This window comes from Podarcis vaucheri (assembly GCF_965113315.1).
Source record: "Podarcis vaucheri genome assembly, chromosome: 5".
Classification (NCBI taxonomy): domain Eukaryota; kingdom Metazoa; phylum Chordata; class Lepidosauria; order Squamata; family Lacertidae; genus Podarcis; species Podarcis vaucheri.
In genome coordinates this window covers 65,127,818-65,147,286 of record NC_138763.1, presented here as the reverse complement: position 1 = coordinate 65,147,286, position 19,469 = coordinate 65,127,818, and the positions used below count along the sequence as shown (strand labels likewise).

Sequence of the window (19,469 nt, the reverse complement as noted above, 5' to 3'; positions counted from 1 at the left end):
ATTATATGATTTTCATATCAGGTTCCAAAATACAAATTGAAATAATAAAAGCTATTCAAACCAATCCACAAGACAAATTTGATAAGGAAATTATGTGTGTCTTGAAATGAAAAAAACTTCCCATAAGAATTTACCTGCTGATATTTTCTTAGTTCTGCTTTAATCGGTACTGGAATTTTATAGTTTTCAAGTTTTTTCCCATCCAATAATTGTTCCAGAAAATGGCGCTCTTTGGCTTTAATTTTGATTAAGTCCTCAGGCATATTTGGTGGGTCTGGAATGCCGGCCTGAAACAAGAAAATATATATTTATATGTACAGTATCTTGCATATTTAATTAAAATAAGAAATAAAGTTCATGATATGCTAAAAGTTAATTTTAATTCATGTTTCAATTCTATCAATACTAATATTCTACAAAAATCATAATGAAATCACACAATTTGAAAGTGTCATGGACTTGAAGTAACTCAGCTTTCAGACTTTTAACACAGAATGGGAATTAAACATTCAAACAAACTACTGCCTTGCAGTGTAGTTATTTTCTTGAAAATAATGCTGTAGAAGTGTGTTCAGTTCACAATTAAGAAATAGTGATGCTTCCATTACATGATCTACTCAGGAATCGACAGATAAATAGCAATCAGCAGAACAAACAATTACCATAATAGCCTGAATATAAGCCTTACTTTTTTCCAAATTCCGACCATGAAATTCGTGACCTTACAAAAATTGGCTTTTAGGATATCCCTGCTGAAACAGACATACGGTAAAATGGAACAGGTGTGAGTGCATGCAGAATTTTAAGGGAGCGGCTTATATTTGGGTATTGCCTTTTTTTCCTTTTCCCCCTCTGGAACTTTAAAGGTGCGGCTTATATTTGGGTGCGGCTTATATTCGGACCAATATGGTAATTAGTTGAGATTCCTGCATTGCAGGGGATTGGACTAGATGACTCTTGGGGGTCCCTTCTGACTCTATGATTCTATGAATTGGGAGAAAGGTAAGTCTCAATGAAGTGCAGGTGTTCAAACAGAACATCCCCTGAACTCTGCAGATATATAGGTGTTCAAAGCCTCAACAGCTATGTCATCTAACATGCAGGTTCCATTATTTATATAGCACCATCTGCTATATACACAGTATATATACACAGATCTGTTGTGTAAGGTAACCCACACAGTGGTCTGTACAGGATGCTTTAAAGACAAACTTATGTTGCAACCAAACAAGAAGGACAAACTGTACAGAGAAGTGTTTTCCCAAGCAGATTAAACTATGACCAGGCATTGAGAATTAATGTTTTAAGTGACATTATGACACGGTAAAATCAAAAGAGTTAACGGTGCTTTACGTGACACAGACACCCACTTTGTCAGTTTCAAGCCTGCCTCCTTTAAACCGACAAAAGGTGAGGGAGGAGAGAGGAGAATGTAAAGGACTCATTTATCTTTTCTACAACACTGACTTCTTTGTATGCTGTTATGTTTCTTGTTATTCCTGAGTGGTTTCTTGATCTTTCAGTGTTAAATTTCACACTCATAATAGAGATAGTTTCAGTGTTTGCAAATGCACAAAGACAAATTTATCTAAGTCTAGAAAGGTGCTAGGATCAAGAATGAATCGAACATCATATGAAAGAATGCATTTGAAATTCAAGGAGTGAATGCTCAATCCAAGTATTTGTAAAATATAATATTCCAAGCTCTAAAACTTCCCATTTTATATTCAGTTGAGAAGATTTCTGACACAAAATGCATTACTTGCTGAATCCCAAAACTTACCTATTTACCTAAATAAGATGCAATACCGAAAGACTGCTACTTTCTATCACTATATGCCAATACGCTTTTTTACAGGGCTCGCTCACTGACTCTCTTCAGTCAAAATGAAAGACTTTGACTTACCTCAAGAGGCATTAATCTAATCAGCGTAGCAAAGCACTGGGTGGCCATGAAACGTACACTGTCTGTTTGATCGCTCATTCTGCCCAGAACTGGAACCACAAGGAGAACTATATAGGGAACAATTCCGACATCTAGCTGTTCCATTACACCTGGATTAATAATTAAGGAGCTTCTCTTTACCAGTTTTGGAGCCATTTCCACAACAATAAATCCATCTTATCTAAACCCAAAATGCATCTGAACAGCAAATTACTGAATCACATATGCATGAATCTTAATTTCTGAGAGCAGTGTTGCCCTTGTGGAATGGGGCTTTCCTGCCTCCCACTTCCTAATGCAACCCCTGTTCCCCCTGAAAATATGTATTTTTGATGCAGCTGGTCCAATTATGAATATTTGTGACCCCTGAAAACTTCTCACTTACATTTTCCATTTTCCCTTCAGATAGTTCTTTTACAGGTCAGATGGTACATTTTAAAAAAACTACCTTCCAGCTCAGTGCTAAGAAAATGGCACCAATATAGAATTTTCTATTGCTATAGCATGCTGTGCAGTATTCATCTTAATGGAAAATAACATTGTTTTTTTAAAGGAAACAGGGTGGAACTTTGGGGCATATATAGGGGAGGGAATCCCACTTTTTGCTTTTCAATGGTCAGAGGAAGACTCATGTTGCATAGATGCAGCATGGGATTGGATGCAGGCAGCCCTGCATAAGCTAAAGAAAGCAGACCTGATAAAAGCTGTATTAGGCGCAGCCATGAAGTATCCGCTGGAGTGAATTCCTTCCATATCAATGTGGCGCAGTAATTGCTGTTATCCTTTCCCTCTCATCAGAGGCATTCTTCCTCCCACCGCCCGCCCCTTCCCGAAACACAACTTGGAATTATCAGGTTCTTCAGGACACAGTGGTACACTCACCATGGCAACCACAGCGAGGACATGTGTGGACTCCTGATGATGCTACTTCTCATAGTGTTAACTGTACATTACTTGAATTCTGGCTTCCATTCAAAGGGCCACATGCAATTTTCAACCTGCACACAAGAACAATTCAAGCTATCCTCACACCACACAACTCATGAAGGTCAAGGGATCTCTGGTGTCTTTCAGCACAGCCTTCACTAAATGCATAAATTGTGGCAGTTTAAAAAAATTTAGATGGAACTGGAATCATATCAAGGCTGGGCAACTATGAGCGTAGGCACATGATCTTCTCAACTACTGAAGCAAGATACTCTCATGACTTTGTGGAACTGAAAGCTTGAGAATATGAGCAACTGGGAGTCATGTACCTGGGTCAAGGTAGAAACAGTCTCTGGTCATTACCATCAGAGTTAGTGGGTTGCAGAATGGTTTCCAGGACACTTTCTCTATTCAGTGGTACCTCAGGTTAAGTACTTAATTCGTTCTGGAGATCTGTACTTAACCTGAAACTGTTCTTAACCTCAAGCACCACTTTAGGTAATGGGGCTTCCTGCTGCTGCCGCGCCACCGGAGCACGATTTCTGTTCTCATCCTGAAGCAAAGTTCTTAACCTGAAGCACTATTTCTGGGTTAGCAGAGTCTGTAACCTGAAGCGTATGTAACCTGAGGTACCACTGTACAGGAGTATCCAGTGTCAATATACAGAATTCCAGGCTTTGGACTAGAGCTCAAACAATTATTATGCATTTCCTTAAAAAATATCTTTCTTCTACCAAGCCTGGAATCAGGTGATCATATATACCATGCTAGTAAGAAGCAAATATTTCTGCTCCAGTTCAATCTTGCGGAAGCACTTGCCCTTTTGAAGAAACTCCCCAGGCTTCACAAAACTTACATTTCAGCACTTAAAGTCATACATGAATACCTCTTCCTTAGAATCAGGAAAGGATACAAGCAAGAGCTTCAATTGCACCCTCTTGCTTGGTACTGTCATCAATTGCTCCCAGCCAAGGAAGAATCTTTTCCAAGAAAATGTGCATGGTTTCCAGGGTGGCCACTTTGCTCATTACACCTACACAGCGAGCAGCCATGTGCCTCACTGCAGTGGTGGGGTGTTGAAGGCACATACAAAGGTAAGGCAAGTGCTGGATCAACTGCAAAGAGAAATCACAGCTGTTTTAAAACATACTGAATGCCAACCGTGAGTATTCTATTTTGCTAAATACTGCAACCTGCATAAACTCAAAAAATAACTTTATCATAATCACAAACAGGGCATTAGGTGCCTTTAAGCTACTTGGCTCCTAGAACTTCTGTACAAAGAGGGAAATGTGTAATGCTAGTGTATAGTTTTATATTCAGGATGGAATGAAAATCGGAACATATTAGGTGTTCTGCAGCTTAAAATATTTTGGGCTCATTTCCAGAAGGAACAACCATAACTTAACTAAGAAGTTCATTACAAGAGACTGTTTCAGTAAAAAACAGAAAAAAAGCAAAATATATGTATCATATCACCTCTTGTAGAGAAATCATATTATCTGTGCAGTAAAGTTTACTATGAAGGATGGTGCATCATTCCTAATAAAATGATGAATGTAAAGAGTTAACTGAACTGAACAAAACAAAACAAAACGGTGTTCCTGCAAGGAACTAGAGGGAACAAGAGTAGCCCAATATCAACATGGAGATCTATGGCATATGTTTAGGATGGTTTCTAGTTTTATGCTCCAAATCAAAGGCATCAAAAAGGGTGTTCTGCTTTAATTGGTAATTTAGCGAACATACTGCCTCATCTTGTTATCTCATAATTACAGACCAGTAAGAGTGTGGAAAATTACCTCAGTGGTATTGATGAGTGAGTGGTTGTTGGAGCTGCCGTTGTTTGGAATAGAATAGCAGCAAGGGACTTGGGAAGAGGACTGTAACTACTTGGGGTCTCACTTTGAAAATAACAGAGATTTAAACACAAATATCCTAAACTTACTTCATCCTTTATAATTGCAAGCTACTGTTGCAGAAGCATTTTTTCCCCTAGTTTAGAAAACATGCAAACACCAACCAATTGTATTCTTGAACAGCATCACTTATGTTATCCATTTCCAAACACCTACACTGGCAATTAAAATTGTGTTAGAAATAAATTCAGAACATTTAAATTACCAAAGGGTGAAGCTGAGCATCCATAGAAGCTGCAGTTGTTTCAAAAACCTGTAGAGAGTTCACTAACTCCTGGGCTGGACCATCTCCCTTTTCCAACAGCACTTTTCTGTCTACAAGAAGCAATATCATATTATCAGAAGAGTTTCAGAATTCAGCTTTTAGAATACCTATACCGTAAGAAATACACATACCAAAGTTGTCTATGTCAATACTGTTCCTTAAAGAACCAACCATAGTGTCCCAGAGATGTGGCAAACCCACGGCCATTTCACATCCAAAGTGTTTAGCAATAGTGGATAAAGTAAATTCTGCTCCTCTTCTCTGTACAACATAAGGCTTCTGAGCCTAGAATTTGATAAGGTAAAGAGAAGGGTTATGAAGCAAAGTAAAGTTTTTATCCAACCATACAGCCTGCCCAGAATAAATTAGACTGCCCTAGACTACATATCAAGCTGGAAACAGAAAGCAATCACACTTACACAGAGAGAACAAAATAAGATCAGCAACATTTTGAGGCAAAAATTGCCACTGATATAGGCCTACAAGATATAAATCACTTCTCTCTCAACAGAACCATAACCAGAAGAGACAAACACAATACGAACAAGCATCAGATTAATGTCAAAGGCTGTTGATTGAAAATGCATGTGATCAAGGAACAGGCATAACTGCTAAATCTTCACAACTAGTTGACTATTTCCAAAATCAAATGAGATTCTGAAAATGGGTTTCAAGGCCAGTGTTGCACGTATGTTCATTACTGAATATCTGTGTGTGCAAATGGACTATCATTAATCAGAGACAGGTTATCTCAAATAACTGTGCTTTCAAAAAATGAAGCCTATTCAGAGTTACAATGCATTGTGTAATCAACTTATGAACATCTTGTGTGCTAACCAGTGAATAGAAGAAACCAGGAAAATACTCTAGAAAAGCATTGCCAGAAGCATTATTTTTCTGTCCTTTCTTTTTAATCCTCTATGTTTTCTATTTGTCGTAAACTGTAGAAACTGATGTTGACACATGCTGTATTTGATCACTCACTACACATATTCTATTGGCTACAGCAGGGTATTTCTTTCAAGCCTGATTTCAGTGGTGGGACGGGACACTGAAAGTGCCAGGGAAGGCCTGTGAGGGTGCATGGGCACCACATTAGCATCTCTTGCTATACAGGGTCATATACACCTGGAGTGGAGCACCACACAACGACATTCGCAAGAATGAAAACGAAAAGTTCACACCCACTTCGTCAAGCTCTGTGGTTACATTTCCACTACTGCTTGTAGGTAGATCTCCAATTTGGGCTTTGGGGGCCTTTGGTGTAGGACCTCGCCTGCTTGTGATGGCAAATGCAGCTTTCTGATGCCTGTACAGTGTGATTATACCTCTATGCTTTGTGACCGTATGATGCATCCCATCTCTTTCAGAATTAGATCCTACAATAAAGAAAGGTGGCAATTAAAACATTTTTTCACACCCAGGGCGCAATTATGCTAATAAAAAACAGTGAGGGGAAACCAGGAACATATGTTTTCCTCTCCAGAGGATTGAGAGGGTGGGGAAGGGAGAGTAGAGGAAAAGACATGAAGGAGAGACTAGAAATACAGTCTGGAAATTCAGTTCTCTGATAAAACACTTGAGATGAATTAAAGAAAGGGGCAAGATTAAAACAGAACACTAAAACCATTGTTTTGAAATGCACACCCTTAAAACGAAGTGGCATAATGGGGTGGGGGGAGGGTGGACAATGAAATTCAGATGCACATTCTTTCTAGAGAGAAATTAAATAAATGATATGTCTAGATGTTATTCCTCCCTCCCACCTTGCCTGGAAGAGGGACTTGGATAAAGGATCTCCTCTAACACTTTTAAACTTCCAGGGTGAGTGAGTGTTCAGATAAGGACAGCAATTTCTTCTCCACGCAGTGACAGTAAATCAGGGTAGGCTCAAACCCAAGATCCACTTCCTCAATCTCTTCTAGAAGCCCTGACCGGGACTTAATCCATGGATCAAACACTAATGGTATTCCCAAGAAAGAAGCATGTTCAGAAAATGAATGTTTCCCTTCCTATAAGGAAACTTGAAGCACTGCAAGCGTAATACAATAAAGTTGCTGTTCATTAAGAACGTTTCTCTCATTAAAAAAATCACAGTGCCAAACACAAGAATGATCAACCAGTGGTCAGTTGGTACCACCAGGTTAAACCATTTTAGGAGTTTCTGTAATATTTTCCTACTCTGAATCCAAAGAAAGCATCATGAGCAGTACCAGGCAAAGATGCTGATTTTATTGCTAGCTGGAAAAACTGCTTTGACAGTCTGTCAAGGATTATTCAAATGCCCCAAGCTGTTTTGGACAGTCTCTTTGTAGGTTTCTCTTCTACCAAGTTACTCATCCACAGAATAGCACATAACCTACCTTTTGAATTTTCATGGCTGCTCTGAGGTTGTGCAGGGCATGATGCTAAAGGAGTAAGATGTGAGTCTACACAGAGAGAACTGCAAAGATTTTTTATGATCTTTGAGTTGGGACACGGAGATCTTGTTGTACACTGCTGAAGTAACTTTGCTATGCACAAAGCGGCATGGTTTTGTACTAGCGTGTTCTCTTCTTTCTTCACAGCTTCCATCAGTGGTTTTATGACAGGGTTTAGTTTTTCTGGAAGTTGTTCAAGATTCACAACAGCACAGGCAGCAAAAGTATGCACTCTCATCTGCAATGTTTGCCATTCCTGGTTTGTTTCTGAAACAGTCATTTGGACTTGTTGCCGTTTGCTTTCTAGCTGCTGCAGAACATTAGGATTTAGATCAAGAGAGGCTGTAGCTTCATTGAAGACAGTAGTGACCTAAGAAAATGAAAATTAACCCAAAGCAACATTGCTCTATTACAACAGAAAGAAGGACAGCAAAGTTTGCTGGTTTGTTTACACATGGTGCTAGAAGGTGATACATGTTTTCTGCTTGCCCCCCCCCCCGAAACAGGTGATATTGTACACTCCACCTCCAGAAGTAGCCACGGCAGACAAGAGTACATGTAAGTTCAAAATAAGCCTCCATGGTAAAATCTTAGTAGTTAAGATGCTTAGCACACCCATTGCAATGCTCAATGCATTCTAGAGAAAACTGTCAGAGATGTGGCAGTGGCAAATGCAAGATAGTCCATAATACCCTGGACAAAATTTTGTCCAGATAGATCCATTACTAAACATTGATGCATCATTTCCCCATGTTTCCAAGTTTCATAAGTATGATGAAAAGGAAGGCCTTGATTATGAGCTGAGCCGTATGTGACCCTCTTAATGAGGGTGTGCCTGTATTTCGATATCCTTCTGCCTGTTCTGGAATCTCAGTATGAGAACAGATCCCTTTTCCTCGCAATTGGAAGTGGCTGCAGCAAGTACTTATGAAACGAATTACATGATTAATTAACAAAATTAATCAAAGAAAACTAGTGTACTCTTTACAAAACACAGTATGCACATGTTATTCTCATAAAAACTTAACTGTTGAAACTTTTTTCATGGAGTGAGGGGATTAATATGGGTCCCTTCTGTGAAATTAAGATCTGGCCAGCTCTGTTAGTGGTGAAAGATGTACTGAGGAAGAAGTGCCTTGCTTTGCTTATACGGTCCACATCTACAAGCCAGACACCTCTACAAGATGGAAGGGGATTTCACTCTCAAGACTGGTAATACTTCCCACACTATATTTATTAGTAATATGCATGGGGGGGGCAATATCTTTCTGTGTAGCCACAGGTGAATGCTTGTATGCTACCACGGCTGCTCAAGCTTTTTTTTACACTGCTCACCTAAAGATTGGAGGCTAGCCCTTTCATTGAGTCACTCACCAATTCATTCGCTTGATCTATTGTAAACACACTGCAGTTTACTCTGCTGCCCATGTCAATGTTTGCATCAGTGAATGAGGAGATGAGTTGTTTACATTCATTTTGCATTCGGGTGAAGGGAACAGCAATTTCATCATAATACAGATGCTCAGAAAGGACCCCAAGCAAGCGTGACTGGACAGCAGTAGTCACTTCTTTGTTTTCCTGAAAGCAAACACCATGTCGTTCAGCTGTCAAATTAGCTATTTTAAGTGCAAGCAATCTTCATCGTCCTTGAAGAATAATTTGGATTTGTAAAAATTATATTTTTTTTTACAAAAACTGGCATTTCCAACATATACAACTGCTTATAAGGGGCCAAAGAATTGATGCAACTAGTTCTACATGTCCAATACAGCTGATGGCTTATTTTCAAACTGCTAGTCACCCACCCACTCTACTACATCTCTGAGAAGCTCTGAACGCAGTTTTCTCACTACGTGCATGCCTCGCAATACATTTTCAGTCACAGTCTATGTGCATCAGGAGTACTGAACACAGCCCTGTCAGCTACATGCTTTCAACATTAAAATTAGCACCTTGCTTATCAGCTCATGACAGCATAAAGAAAATGTAAATCTGCTCCAAAAATATAACTGGAGCTTAATGTTTTAACTTTGAAAAAACATGCATTTTTACTGCAGTACATGTCTTACCTTCTGCAAGGAAGCCCACTCACAGATTACTAATGCAACACTAAACCTCTGCAAAGCAGACTTGGAATTCAAGTGGAAAAGCAATAGCTGGGCTAGTGATTCAGCTGGCTTTATTTCTTGGGAAACAGTATTCACACCTTGATCACAAATACAGCAGCAAAGTGCTCCAAGCAATCTGGAACAACAATCAATTTTATATTAGTTACACTTCAAGTAACACACTGTTCTGCACAATCAAACTTGAATTATGTTATGAATAGCTTGTCTATAAACTCATTGATTTTCCAAAAAAACAACAACCCCTGTTTTAAGATTTTCAGTAATAAACTGACTTTGCTGCCATCATCCGGGCTCTCATAACAACATAATCCCTGGTTGCTAGATCTTCGGCGACACTTTCTGCTCCAGCAATATATTCCTGTACTGCTTCTTTAGTCGGGGTTTGACCTTGCCGCACCTTGCCACCTGTCTTTTCCTATGAACAAGATATAAAAAGTTGTTTGTGCAAGCCTCATTTGCTTTCACATCCTACTCTTTTGTTTTTAAATTTGGGCTACAGATATGAGAAAAGCAGCCTTCCATTACAGATACATTTTACACTACAATGTAATACCTTTTCAAGTCAAATAGTATTTAGAAAACAATCCTGACTCTATGTATATAATTTCTAAAAATACGCATTGTGTAGCTTTGTCTTCAATACTACTAACCCTTCTGGTGCAACCCCTGAGCCTTGAATGGTTTCAGGCTCCATGATTCTCAAAGTAAGAGGCAGCCCTTGCCAAAAAAGTGCAAGCATTTAGTTAGAAAATGCCTAAGCTTGTGACATGCACAGTTCAGATTACTCCATAGTATAATGCAACAAAATAAGCAAAACACCACCCAAAGGAATACAGGTCTCTTCTGACCTTTGATCTGGCTTTCACTTCTAGCAACATATTTAAATCAATAGGCAAATGTGATGGCTGCATCATTAAGCAGAGCCAGGCTCCCATCCACGGACACGCAGCTGCTACTACATATTGTAGGGAAGCCTTGCTTAGTAATTCAAGCCACACCTAAAAAAAAGGAGAAACAGGATTATAAAAAAACAACAACAACCCTTCATATTCAAACATCTTACATTACCAATTTCTTTAAGACTTTTCTGTGCACATAAAATACATCCACAATTTTCACCAACATATTCTAAGGAACAGCATTCCACACTGTATGGTACAAATCAGATTTGACCAATGCTAAAACTGAAAGATAGAACATTACAAGACAGCATCCGCACACAACCAGATTTACAAACAGGGCAAGGCAAATTTAAGTTGCAAAAGGGCACATACCTTATGTATTAGTTCCAGAATTTCTTGATTGCTCTCTAAAATACAGAACTGAAATATATGTCTTAGCATGTCTTGCAAAATGGGAGTAAGCCAGGCTGCAGAACTCTAGAAACAGCAAATAAGAAATTATCAAAGCAGATTATTCTAACAAAACAAGCTTATTCTCAAATAAGAATACCAATGGTTTTTATTTTTATTTTTTATTTTTAGGATGATAAAGCAATATAGCTACTGTTTTGGAGAGCAAGCAAAAGTAATTCCTTTCTCACTTGAGTGTGCTATACACACAGTATATGTGAGTGGTAGAAGTTTACAAATTAGTTCTCATACAGTTGGAGGGACAACTCTCCCCACTCCCGGCAAGCCATACTGGAAAGACAAAAACTCCACATCAATGTATTTTTATCCAATAAAATACTAACCCTTTTGAACCAACTTAAAAAAATAGGAGGAGACTTTTAAAAGCAAGGGAAAATGAGAAGATAAACAAAGAAGTAACTGATAGATTAGAAAGGGTCCACCAATGTCTAGAAGACCACTAGAAAGTAAATAACTCTCACCTGATCCTCTGTAGATAATAGGGTAAACAAAGTTTCTAATGCTGCTTTTCGAACAGATGATATTGTATGGTGTAGGAAAGGCCACACACGTGGTACCAGAACTGTGAGTGATTGCTGAATACTGAGGTAAGTGTGGAAGGAAAAAGAAGATCACATTGTAATTCATATTCATTTGTCTTCATATAAATTTATAAAGCAAAATCAGTGCTGCTGTGTAGGTATGCTGACAAGTAGAATTCATTCTATATATTATTAAGACAAGGTATTTTGAGAACAGTGTATTTTTACATAAAAATTAAAATTGTGAAATGAATTAAATTACCTGCATTTTCGGACCTGAGAATACGTCAAAAGGGATGAAAGAAGGGTCATAATGCTATTTGTGGAAGCTGTTAGATCGTCTAGTTCCAGGAGTGCATCCCAAAGTACATTAAGAATAAAGGGAACCTAGATTATAGACACAGAGATGAAAAATACATGAGGTGAAGAGGGTTTCATAAAACATGGATTCCTAAGACTTGGTTTTTCCTTCAGAAGGGTAACAAAACATTTAAGTGTCAGTGTGCTCCACTTACATTCTGTGGCTGAAGATGCACAAGGCTTTCCACAACTGGTACTAAAGATGCTGCAGCAACAGCTCTAACGTCATCATCCAAGTCTTGCAGGCCTTCAGTTATTGCAGGCAATACTTTAGGCAATAAAGTATCAATTAAGTCCTGCAAAAGCAAGAATCCTTAAGCTGAAGATCAACGGTCAAAGCAAATTCTAAGCCTGTAGGCAGGATGACTGTTCCTTTTCAAGCGCACATAGGCTATTTTCACTTTAGGTAATTTAGCATCATTCTGCCTAACAGCAGACACAAGTAAGCTGAGTGTCTATCAGTCTGAAATGGAGTCACTCAAAATATAAGGTAATAGTTTCAACATACACACAATATTTTCTAGGTACACAGAAGTATGCAAGTCATGAGAACACTAAGAAAACAACAAAACAGAACAGAACAGGGTGACAAATACCTGCAAACTTCCAGGAGCAACAGAATTCTGATGGAAATTTGAGCTCAACAAGGAGAGACCAAGGGGCCAAAGCTCAGGCAGACTGTGTGAGTCTACGAATAATATCTACGGTTGGGACATGGTATGTTAGGGTGACAGCTGGATAAAAAGAAAGAGGGGAGGGAGCATTGGCCTGCTGGAGTTCCTAACATCCTATTAGTAAGTATCCGGGAGATGTGCATGTGGGAAACAATAAAGGAACGTTTTTCTGCCCACCTCTCAAAGTGGGGAACCTTTCTATTTCTGTCTTAAGGGGTGAAGTATACACCAACACTACACTGCAAGTTCTATTATTATTATATTATTAACAATGAAGGAAGCATTACCTAGTCTTATCATCAAAGAACACATTTCTAAGCCAAAACTCCATCCTCCTGGTGGGTACTGATCAGGGCAGGAAAGGCCCACAAAACCGCTCAGTAGAGATATTCACATACACATTGGACATGTTGGCACAATGCCACTTTATACAGCAGCCAAGACTTTGAAATCAAAGAAGAAACAATAGCACCTTGAAGATTTAAAACCAATTACCTGACGCACTGCCAAAGCATACTTTATCCCCAGCAGGCCACCATGTCTCACTTCCCACTGCTCCTGTGCCAGTAATTTTAGCAAGATAGCCACAGTTTTATGAACTCCACTCTCGTTCATGTACTTCAGCACTACGCCCAAAGTCTGAGCACAAGTCTCTCGTACTGGTGCCACAACCTAAGGTTTAAAGGGAAATAAACACACCCAGCGTAATAAAACAAAGGCATCAGAAAATTGAGCCCCATATGCAAAGTAAGGTGTCAAAGTTTGATACTTACTTCATCTGAAACAAAATCACCAAATCTGTCTAATGCAAACACACAAAGAAGCCTGATAGCCAAGTCTTCCAGCCAGTCTTGGTGTTGTTGAGTCATCTGTTTAGAAAAAAGGTAAATTTTGAAAAGGTGAAATATTCAAGATTATTACTTACATTTTTAGTCGCTTCCTGACAACAAGTTAACTAAAAGTGACTTACTATATAGTTCCAACATTAAAACTAAATATAAAAACCAGAACACAATAAAAATTTAAAACAAACAAAAGGCAGGTCTAATATAACCCACCCTACAAAAAAAAGGCAAGGAAGAGTCAAGATAAACCCAAAACTCTCAAAATGAAGGTCCAAAAGCTAGCATATTAAAAACAAACAAACATTTTTGCCTGGTGCCAAAAAGTAGATAATGATGGTGCCAGGAAATGACAGTGCTTTCTGTAGCAACCTCTCTCCACACTTCATTATTTTTATAACAAAAGAACAGTTGAGAACTCTGCACTACAGCTGAATGTACAAATGCTCACAATGAATTATCAAGGTCTGCATATTGATCTTACCTCTTCTATAGTGCTGTCTCCTATTTTACCCCCACTTTTTCCATGAGCTTTAAGTACCTCTCTTAGTCCAACACCTGCACCATGCCGAATCTAAACACAAAACAGATTAAGATTTATTTACATACATGAAGGTCTCACTATCCAAACAATGCATTCTCGGGAAATCGTTTCTTGACAATTTCCATTGATTCCTATGGGGAAATTTCTAATGTGTTCCCAACCACAGAATTTTGATCCCAAAATGATGAAACAATTTATGAAAACCCTCTGAAATCTTGCAAAAGACAAACCAGGAAGGAAAAAATGCTCTCTTATTTGTTCAGTCTCCCCCACTTCCTCCTCTCTCAGATCATTCTGGAAAACACCTCCCATAGAGCACAAAAAGTAAGCCTCGTTAAACTGCTTATTTGCTTACAGTACTACACACAGGTCTGGCTGTTTGGATAACTGAATTGGTGGTGTGTATAGTGAGGTTGTCCTGCCAACCTAGCAGTTCGAAAGCACGTCAAAGTGCAAGTAGATAAATAGGTACCGCTCCGGCGGGAAGGTAAACGGCATTTCCGTGCGCTGCTCTGGTTTGCCAGAAGCGGCTTAGTCATGCTGGCCACATGACCCGGAAGCTGTATGCCAGCTCCCTCGGCCAATAAAGCAAGATGAGTGCAGCAACCCCAGAGTCAGTCACAATTGGACCTAATGGTCAGGGGTTCCCTTTATCTTTTATAGTGAGGTTGGGTACTAATAACTCATGTTTGGGCAAGTGATTTTTTGTGTAACGAGCATTTGGATAGTGGGACCTGCCTGCATTCAAAGCACACAGACCTTGATATGCCATGGTCCATTTCACCCTGAAGGGAATGTAGAGCTTGAGGAGGCAAAGGTCCCCCCATCTCTGTACTAAAACCTACACAATTGTCCCACTGTATCCAATGAATGAAAAGGGCATCAGTGGTCTTGAATGTCAAGTTACCTTAAAATGGTTAGAAGTGCACAGAATGAATAGAACTGACTTAATGGTATGGTCTGAACTATTCGTTAGTGTCAATACAAATAACTTATAAATTGGAAACAAAATGATTAGAAAAACTGTCCCAAACTCAATCTTGAAAGTGTCTATTCTTTTCAACCCAATGTAACTGAGGATAAATTATTATTTTTTACCTCCCATGATGGGTTAAAGAGATCATTGCACACTTCTTCACAAAAACTCTCCAGAGGCCATTCGTTGGTCTAAAAGTGAGACATAAATAACATGGACTATTACCACTGTCACCAACTGAATCACTGGACAAAGTTATTGAGGTTGGATTTTGCTGTCAATTCAAATTTTGATGAGGGTATACTGTACCTCTTCTGGCATATTCTCTACCAAAAGTCTGGAGTCAGTTGCAGGTTGACTGATGATAACATTTGCAATTTTTCTTCTCTTTTCATCAGGCTCACCATCAGTGCTATCATTGCTACAAAGAACAATGAAATGTTTAAGTGTCAGTTACTTGTCACATAAGTTACTGTACTCACTATTAGCATTTAAAGATTGATGATTTTAAATGAAAGTGTCTAAGACTCCTCACAGAGCAACTATTGGAAAATTTGGGCATGCAGGTGCAAATATATTGAATGGGAATGCTTCCAAATCAGAAACTTAACAGTATTATATTTGAAAATATAAGAAAAAAGATTGGCTTTGATTTATCACTAGATTCCTTGGTATTATTTTACTACATGAAATAAAAAATGCCATTATTAACTTGTAGGCAGCTGCTAGGATAGCTATAAATCATAGACAGAAACAAAGGGATACATCCTCTTTAATGTAAAGGATGCAGGACATGCACGATTAATGTAAGTTAGATGGAAAACAGTCTTATCTATATCTATCTAACCAACCAATCTTGCAATGGAATGGAATAGAATGGAATGGAATGGAATGGAATGACAAGGTTCAAGATATACACATGGCACTGGGAGTACTGAAAAGGAACTAACAAGACATCTTGTTGCACTGTAGAGTCCTCTTTCAGGATTTCAGCTAGGCAACTTTCCCAGGATACCCCATTCCTCCGCCTGTCATATCAGCATTCTGTGGCTATTAAGAATGTTCTGCCATCTTGGGGCTGTTTTAGGGTTTTTGTACTCGCGCAAACCTTAGGGTTTCCTCAAGCTTGTAGATACCTTCCTTGTACGCACAGAAAGTGCTGTTTTGGCCTCATAATCAATGGCATTCACTCCAGAAATTGAGAAATAGAGGGAGAGTGTTGTAGTATGTCTTTACTGATGTACTTTTGTAAATCAGTCTTCCAAGCTTGGTGCCCTCTTGATTGTTTTGGACTACAACTTCAATTATCCATGAAAATTGGTCTTTCTGGCTGGGGCTGATGGGAACTCTAGTCGAAAACATCTGGAAGGTATCAGGGTTGAAGAAGGCCGTTTTAAAATATTTTATTATAATGGTAAAGGTAAAGGGACCCCTGACTGTTAGGTCCAGTCGTGGACGACTGTGGGGTTGCGGCGCTCATCTTGCTTTATTGGCCAAGGGAGCCAGCGTACAGCTTTCCAGGTCATGTGGCCAGCATGACTAAGCCGCTTCTGGCGAACCACAGCAGTGCACGGAAACGCCGTTTACCTTTCTGCCAGAGTGGTACCTATTTATCTACTTGCACTTTGACGTGCTTTCAAACTGCTAGGTTGGCAGGAGAAAAGACCGAGCAACGTGAGCTCACCCTGTTGTGGGGATTTGAAACGCCGACCTTCTGATCGGCAAGCCCTAGGCTCTGTGGTTTAGACCACAGTGCCACCTGTGTCCTATTATAATGGTAAGTTCAAATTGATACAGTACCTCTTCTCATTGGTTTCTACCGCATCTCTAGACTTCTGCTTCGCAAACAACTTGGCCATTCTTTTAGCCTTATTCTTCTGCCTGCTACTCATACCAGCTCGAAATTCTGAATCAATCAACTCAGCAGCTTGAAGAGTCTGGAAAGATACAAAGGTTCAATGGTTATTCTGGCTTAGATCCACATAAACATGATTTGAGTTCCTCTCACACAAAATGTTATTCATGCAGCTGCCTCCTTTCTGTAGCCTCTTGTACCCAGCATAACCTCTGAGGAGCAAGGGATTCTTTGAGGAGTGCAACACGGGGCATGTACGGCTGAAGTGGTAACAACTGGAAATTCAGGACCACTTTGGGTAAGTAAAAGTAGCTTCTATCTGAAATTTACAGGAGGACAGACCTCCCCCCTCACCTAAAACTTTCAATATCATCCTCCATCAATTACTGTGTGATATATTTTTCTAAAGTTGAAGTTACGACAAGCATAGTATTTGAAACTTAATTGTTTACAACGTTATATCGAGTCTTTGCAGTCAAACAGTCTGAAATTTTACCTACAGGTTGTTTGTGAACAAAAAATGATGAAGTAGGAGTGTAGTCCAAATCCTCATCATTGAACAGGTCTTCTGTGTTCATTCCAATGGCAGCCCCCATATCAAGGCCAAGCTTCTTCTGCAGCAGCTTCCTCTGTCGTGCTATTCTCTCTTTGGGATCAACTTCACCTTAAAAAGTAAAACGGTCTTTAATCTCATGCTTATCCTTTACTAACATGAAAGCACTAAGCACATTTTAAATCTAGAAGCAGAACATTTACTGAAGAATAACTTCTATTTCTCCGCTTCTTTCAATATATACTCTTCACTGCCACACTTTGTGTCTGAAGTATATGTCATCTTGACTAGTATAGAAAGTTTGGTTTAGACATAAAAATGCACATTTATATATTAATATGCTATTTAAAATATTTCATTTTTGCTATTGCCATCTGCAACATGGTTTAAGAGGTAAATTTCTGCTTCTTTAGAAGTGCTGCTATATAGACATTTTCAACACTTCAGACTGTTTTTATAGGTATGGCTTATAAACTAAAAACACATGAGCAATAATTCTGGGACCAAACTGAGAAACAGTGCAAGAGCCATAAGAATATAGGAAGATCTCCAATTTTAGACATTTCAGATCTTAATACGACTTGGTTGGGTATCACCCACACCCCACAATGATACTGTGTGAATTCTTTCATGGACTTAGCTACCAAATGTGGAACGAGTGATACAATTCGCACCTAACACTTAGCCAATGCAAATGTGTGATTTCCCAGAGTGAATATTGTTATTGCTGCTCTCCTCCATTAGTCCTGCTGCAGGTGGGCTACCCATGGCTTGGCTTAGTATTATATGAACTAACCCAGGCTTATGGTTTGTCATGAGCTCAGGTTTGGCTGTAGTGCAAAGCCAAACCACTGTTTACCCTCTAGTACCATGGCAACAGCAGGTCCGAGAGGAATACATTGGGTGTGATCTTCTCTCCATCTGTTTGCTTATTCATGCTAAGACATGCTTTGGTTTAGCATTGCATCTGAACTGCACCATTGTATCTAATGTAGTTAAATAAACAGATTCTATTTCATAAATCTGATATATCAGTTGTAAAACCTGAGTAGACATATTTAATCACAAAAATGCAGAGACTATAAAATATTTTTAATGATTTGAGATAACGAAAGGTGACACAATGAAAACAATGTAGCTGAAGTATGTGGCACAGTTAATGTATTAAAGGAGCAAGTACCAGATGTGTCATCTTGAACCTCGAATTCTGCACCAGCAGACCCAAGAAGAGAAGCACCATGCTTTAGAAGTCGGCAGATATCAAATCGGTCAAAACGCAACCGATCAGAGGCAGAGGATTCTTCCACTGGACTTTCGCAGCCATGTTCTAGGTAAAGGTTAACAAAAAACTTAGAATGAGATTAGTGCTGAAGTAACTGGTTCAAAAATATACAACTGCCATTCAATGTCGTTTCACTAATGGGTTGAAGCTTTACATATGTCTAAGCAAAGTGAAAGTATAGGTAACAGCCACATAAAGTACTTCATAGTAGAGAGGGGGAAATTGTGTTCCATTATGACTTTTTTGTTGTTGTTAATAACCAAACATACAATATTGCAAAGCAGGTTTAGAAAGATGGCTGCAAACAAGGTTTAACAAAAATGTACTTATATAATAATAATTTATTATTTATACCCCGCCCATCTGGCTGGGTTTCCCCAGCCCACTTCACAGTAATACTTTTAGTTCTCTTGGGATCACCTTGCTTTGGTCGTGGAGTTGGGTTCCATTCTGGTACATTTTTCACAATTGCTTCCACAGCTTGTCCAGCTGCAATACGGGTATCCCAGTTTGTACTCCTTAAGTGTATCAATACCTTTAAGAAGTTCAAAAATGAATTCATTATGCTCTTTGTTTCCAAACAGATGTAATTAAATTCAGCAGCCACCAAATATTCTGGACAACACTCAAGAGCTTATAAAGTATGATTGATTAAAAGCTAGTCATTGAAATAGAAGGTCATCAAACGCAGATCACCATTATCTTTACATCCCAATAGCCTATCAAGTTTACTTCTGTTATATATCACTTGCTTTTAAAAAAATTATTAGTAGTTTATAAATGCCTACACACACACACACACACTTTTTGATATATACATGTTAAGCAATGGTCTGGTTCAACTAGCTTTTTTTAAAAAAATGTGGACACTTTTGACATAATTC

The 19,469-nt window shown here is 38.9% G+C and overlaps 1 protein-coding gene across 1 annotated transcript in view; it reads right to left on the bottom strand.

Annotated features, from left to right (window-relative positions):
• BTAF1 (B-TFIID TATA-box binding protein associated factor 1) overlaps positions 1-19,469 on the bottom strand; it is a 39,521-nt gene that overhangs the window by 9,651 nt on the left and 10,401 nt on the right. The window contains exons 3-26 of the mRNA XM_082224904.1: positions 19,006-19,120; positions 18,484-18,630; positions 17,251-17,414; positions 16,696-16,832; positions 15,205-15,316; positions 15,018-15,086; positions 13,860-13,949; positions 13,307-13,402; positions 13,029-13,205; positions 12,015-12,155; positions 11,762-11,886; positions 11,440-11,560; positions 10,880-10,984; positions 10,454-10,603; positions 9,878-10,020; positions 9,546-9,720; positions 8,851-9,054; positions 7,420-7,846; positions 6,245-6,435; positions 5,188-5,341; positions 4,997-5,106; positions 3,786-3,987; positions 1,907-2,055; positions 135-287 (exon numbers count right to left, since the gene is read on the bottom strand). Coding sequence (XP_082081030.1) covers positions 135-287; positions 1,907-2,055; positions 3,786-3,987; positions 4,997-5,106; positions 5,188-5,341; positions 6,245-6,435; positions 7,420-7,846; positions 8,851-9,054; positions 9,546-9,720; positions 9,878-10,020; positions 10,454-10,603; positions 10,880-10,984; positions 11,440-11,560; positions 11,762-11,886; positions 12,015-12,155; positions 13,029-13,205; positions 13,307-13,402; positions 13,860-13,949; positions 15,018-15,086; positions 15,205-15,316; positions 16,696-16,832; positions 17,251-17,414; positions 18,484-18,630; positions 19,006-19,120 — 3,657 coding nt within the window. The remainder of the gene's footprint in view (positions 1-134; positions 288-1,906; positions 2,056-3,785; positions 3,988-4,996; positions 5,107-5,187; positions 5,342-6,244; positions 6,436-7,419; positions 7,847-8,850; positions 9,055-9,545; positions 9,721-9,877; positions 10,021-10,453; positions 10,604-10,879; positions 10,985-11,439; positions 11,561-11,761; positions 11,887-12,014; positions 12,156-13,028; positions 13,206-13,306; positions 13,403-13,859; positions 13,950-15,017; positions 15,087-15,204; positions 15,317-16,695; positions 16,833-17,250; positions 17,415-18,483; positions 18,631-19,005; positions 19,121-19,469) is intronic.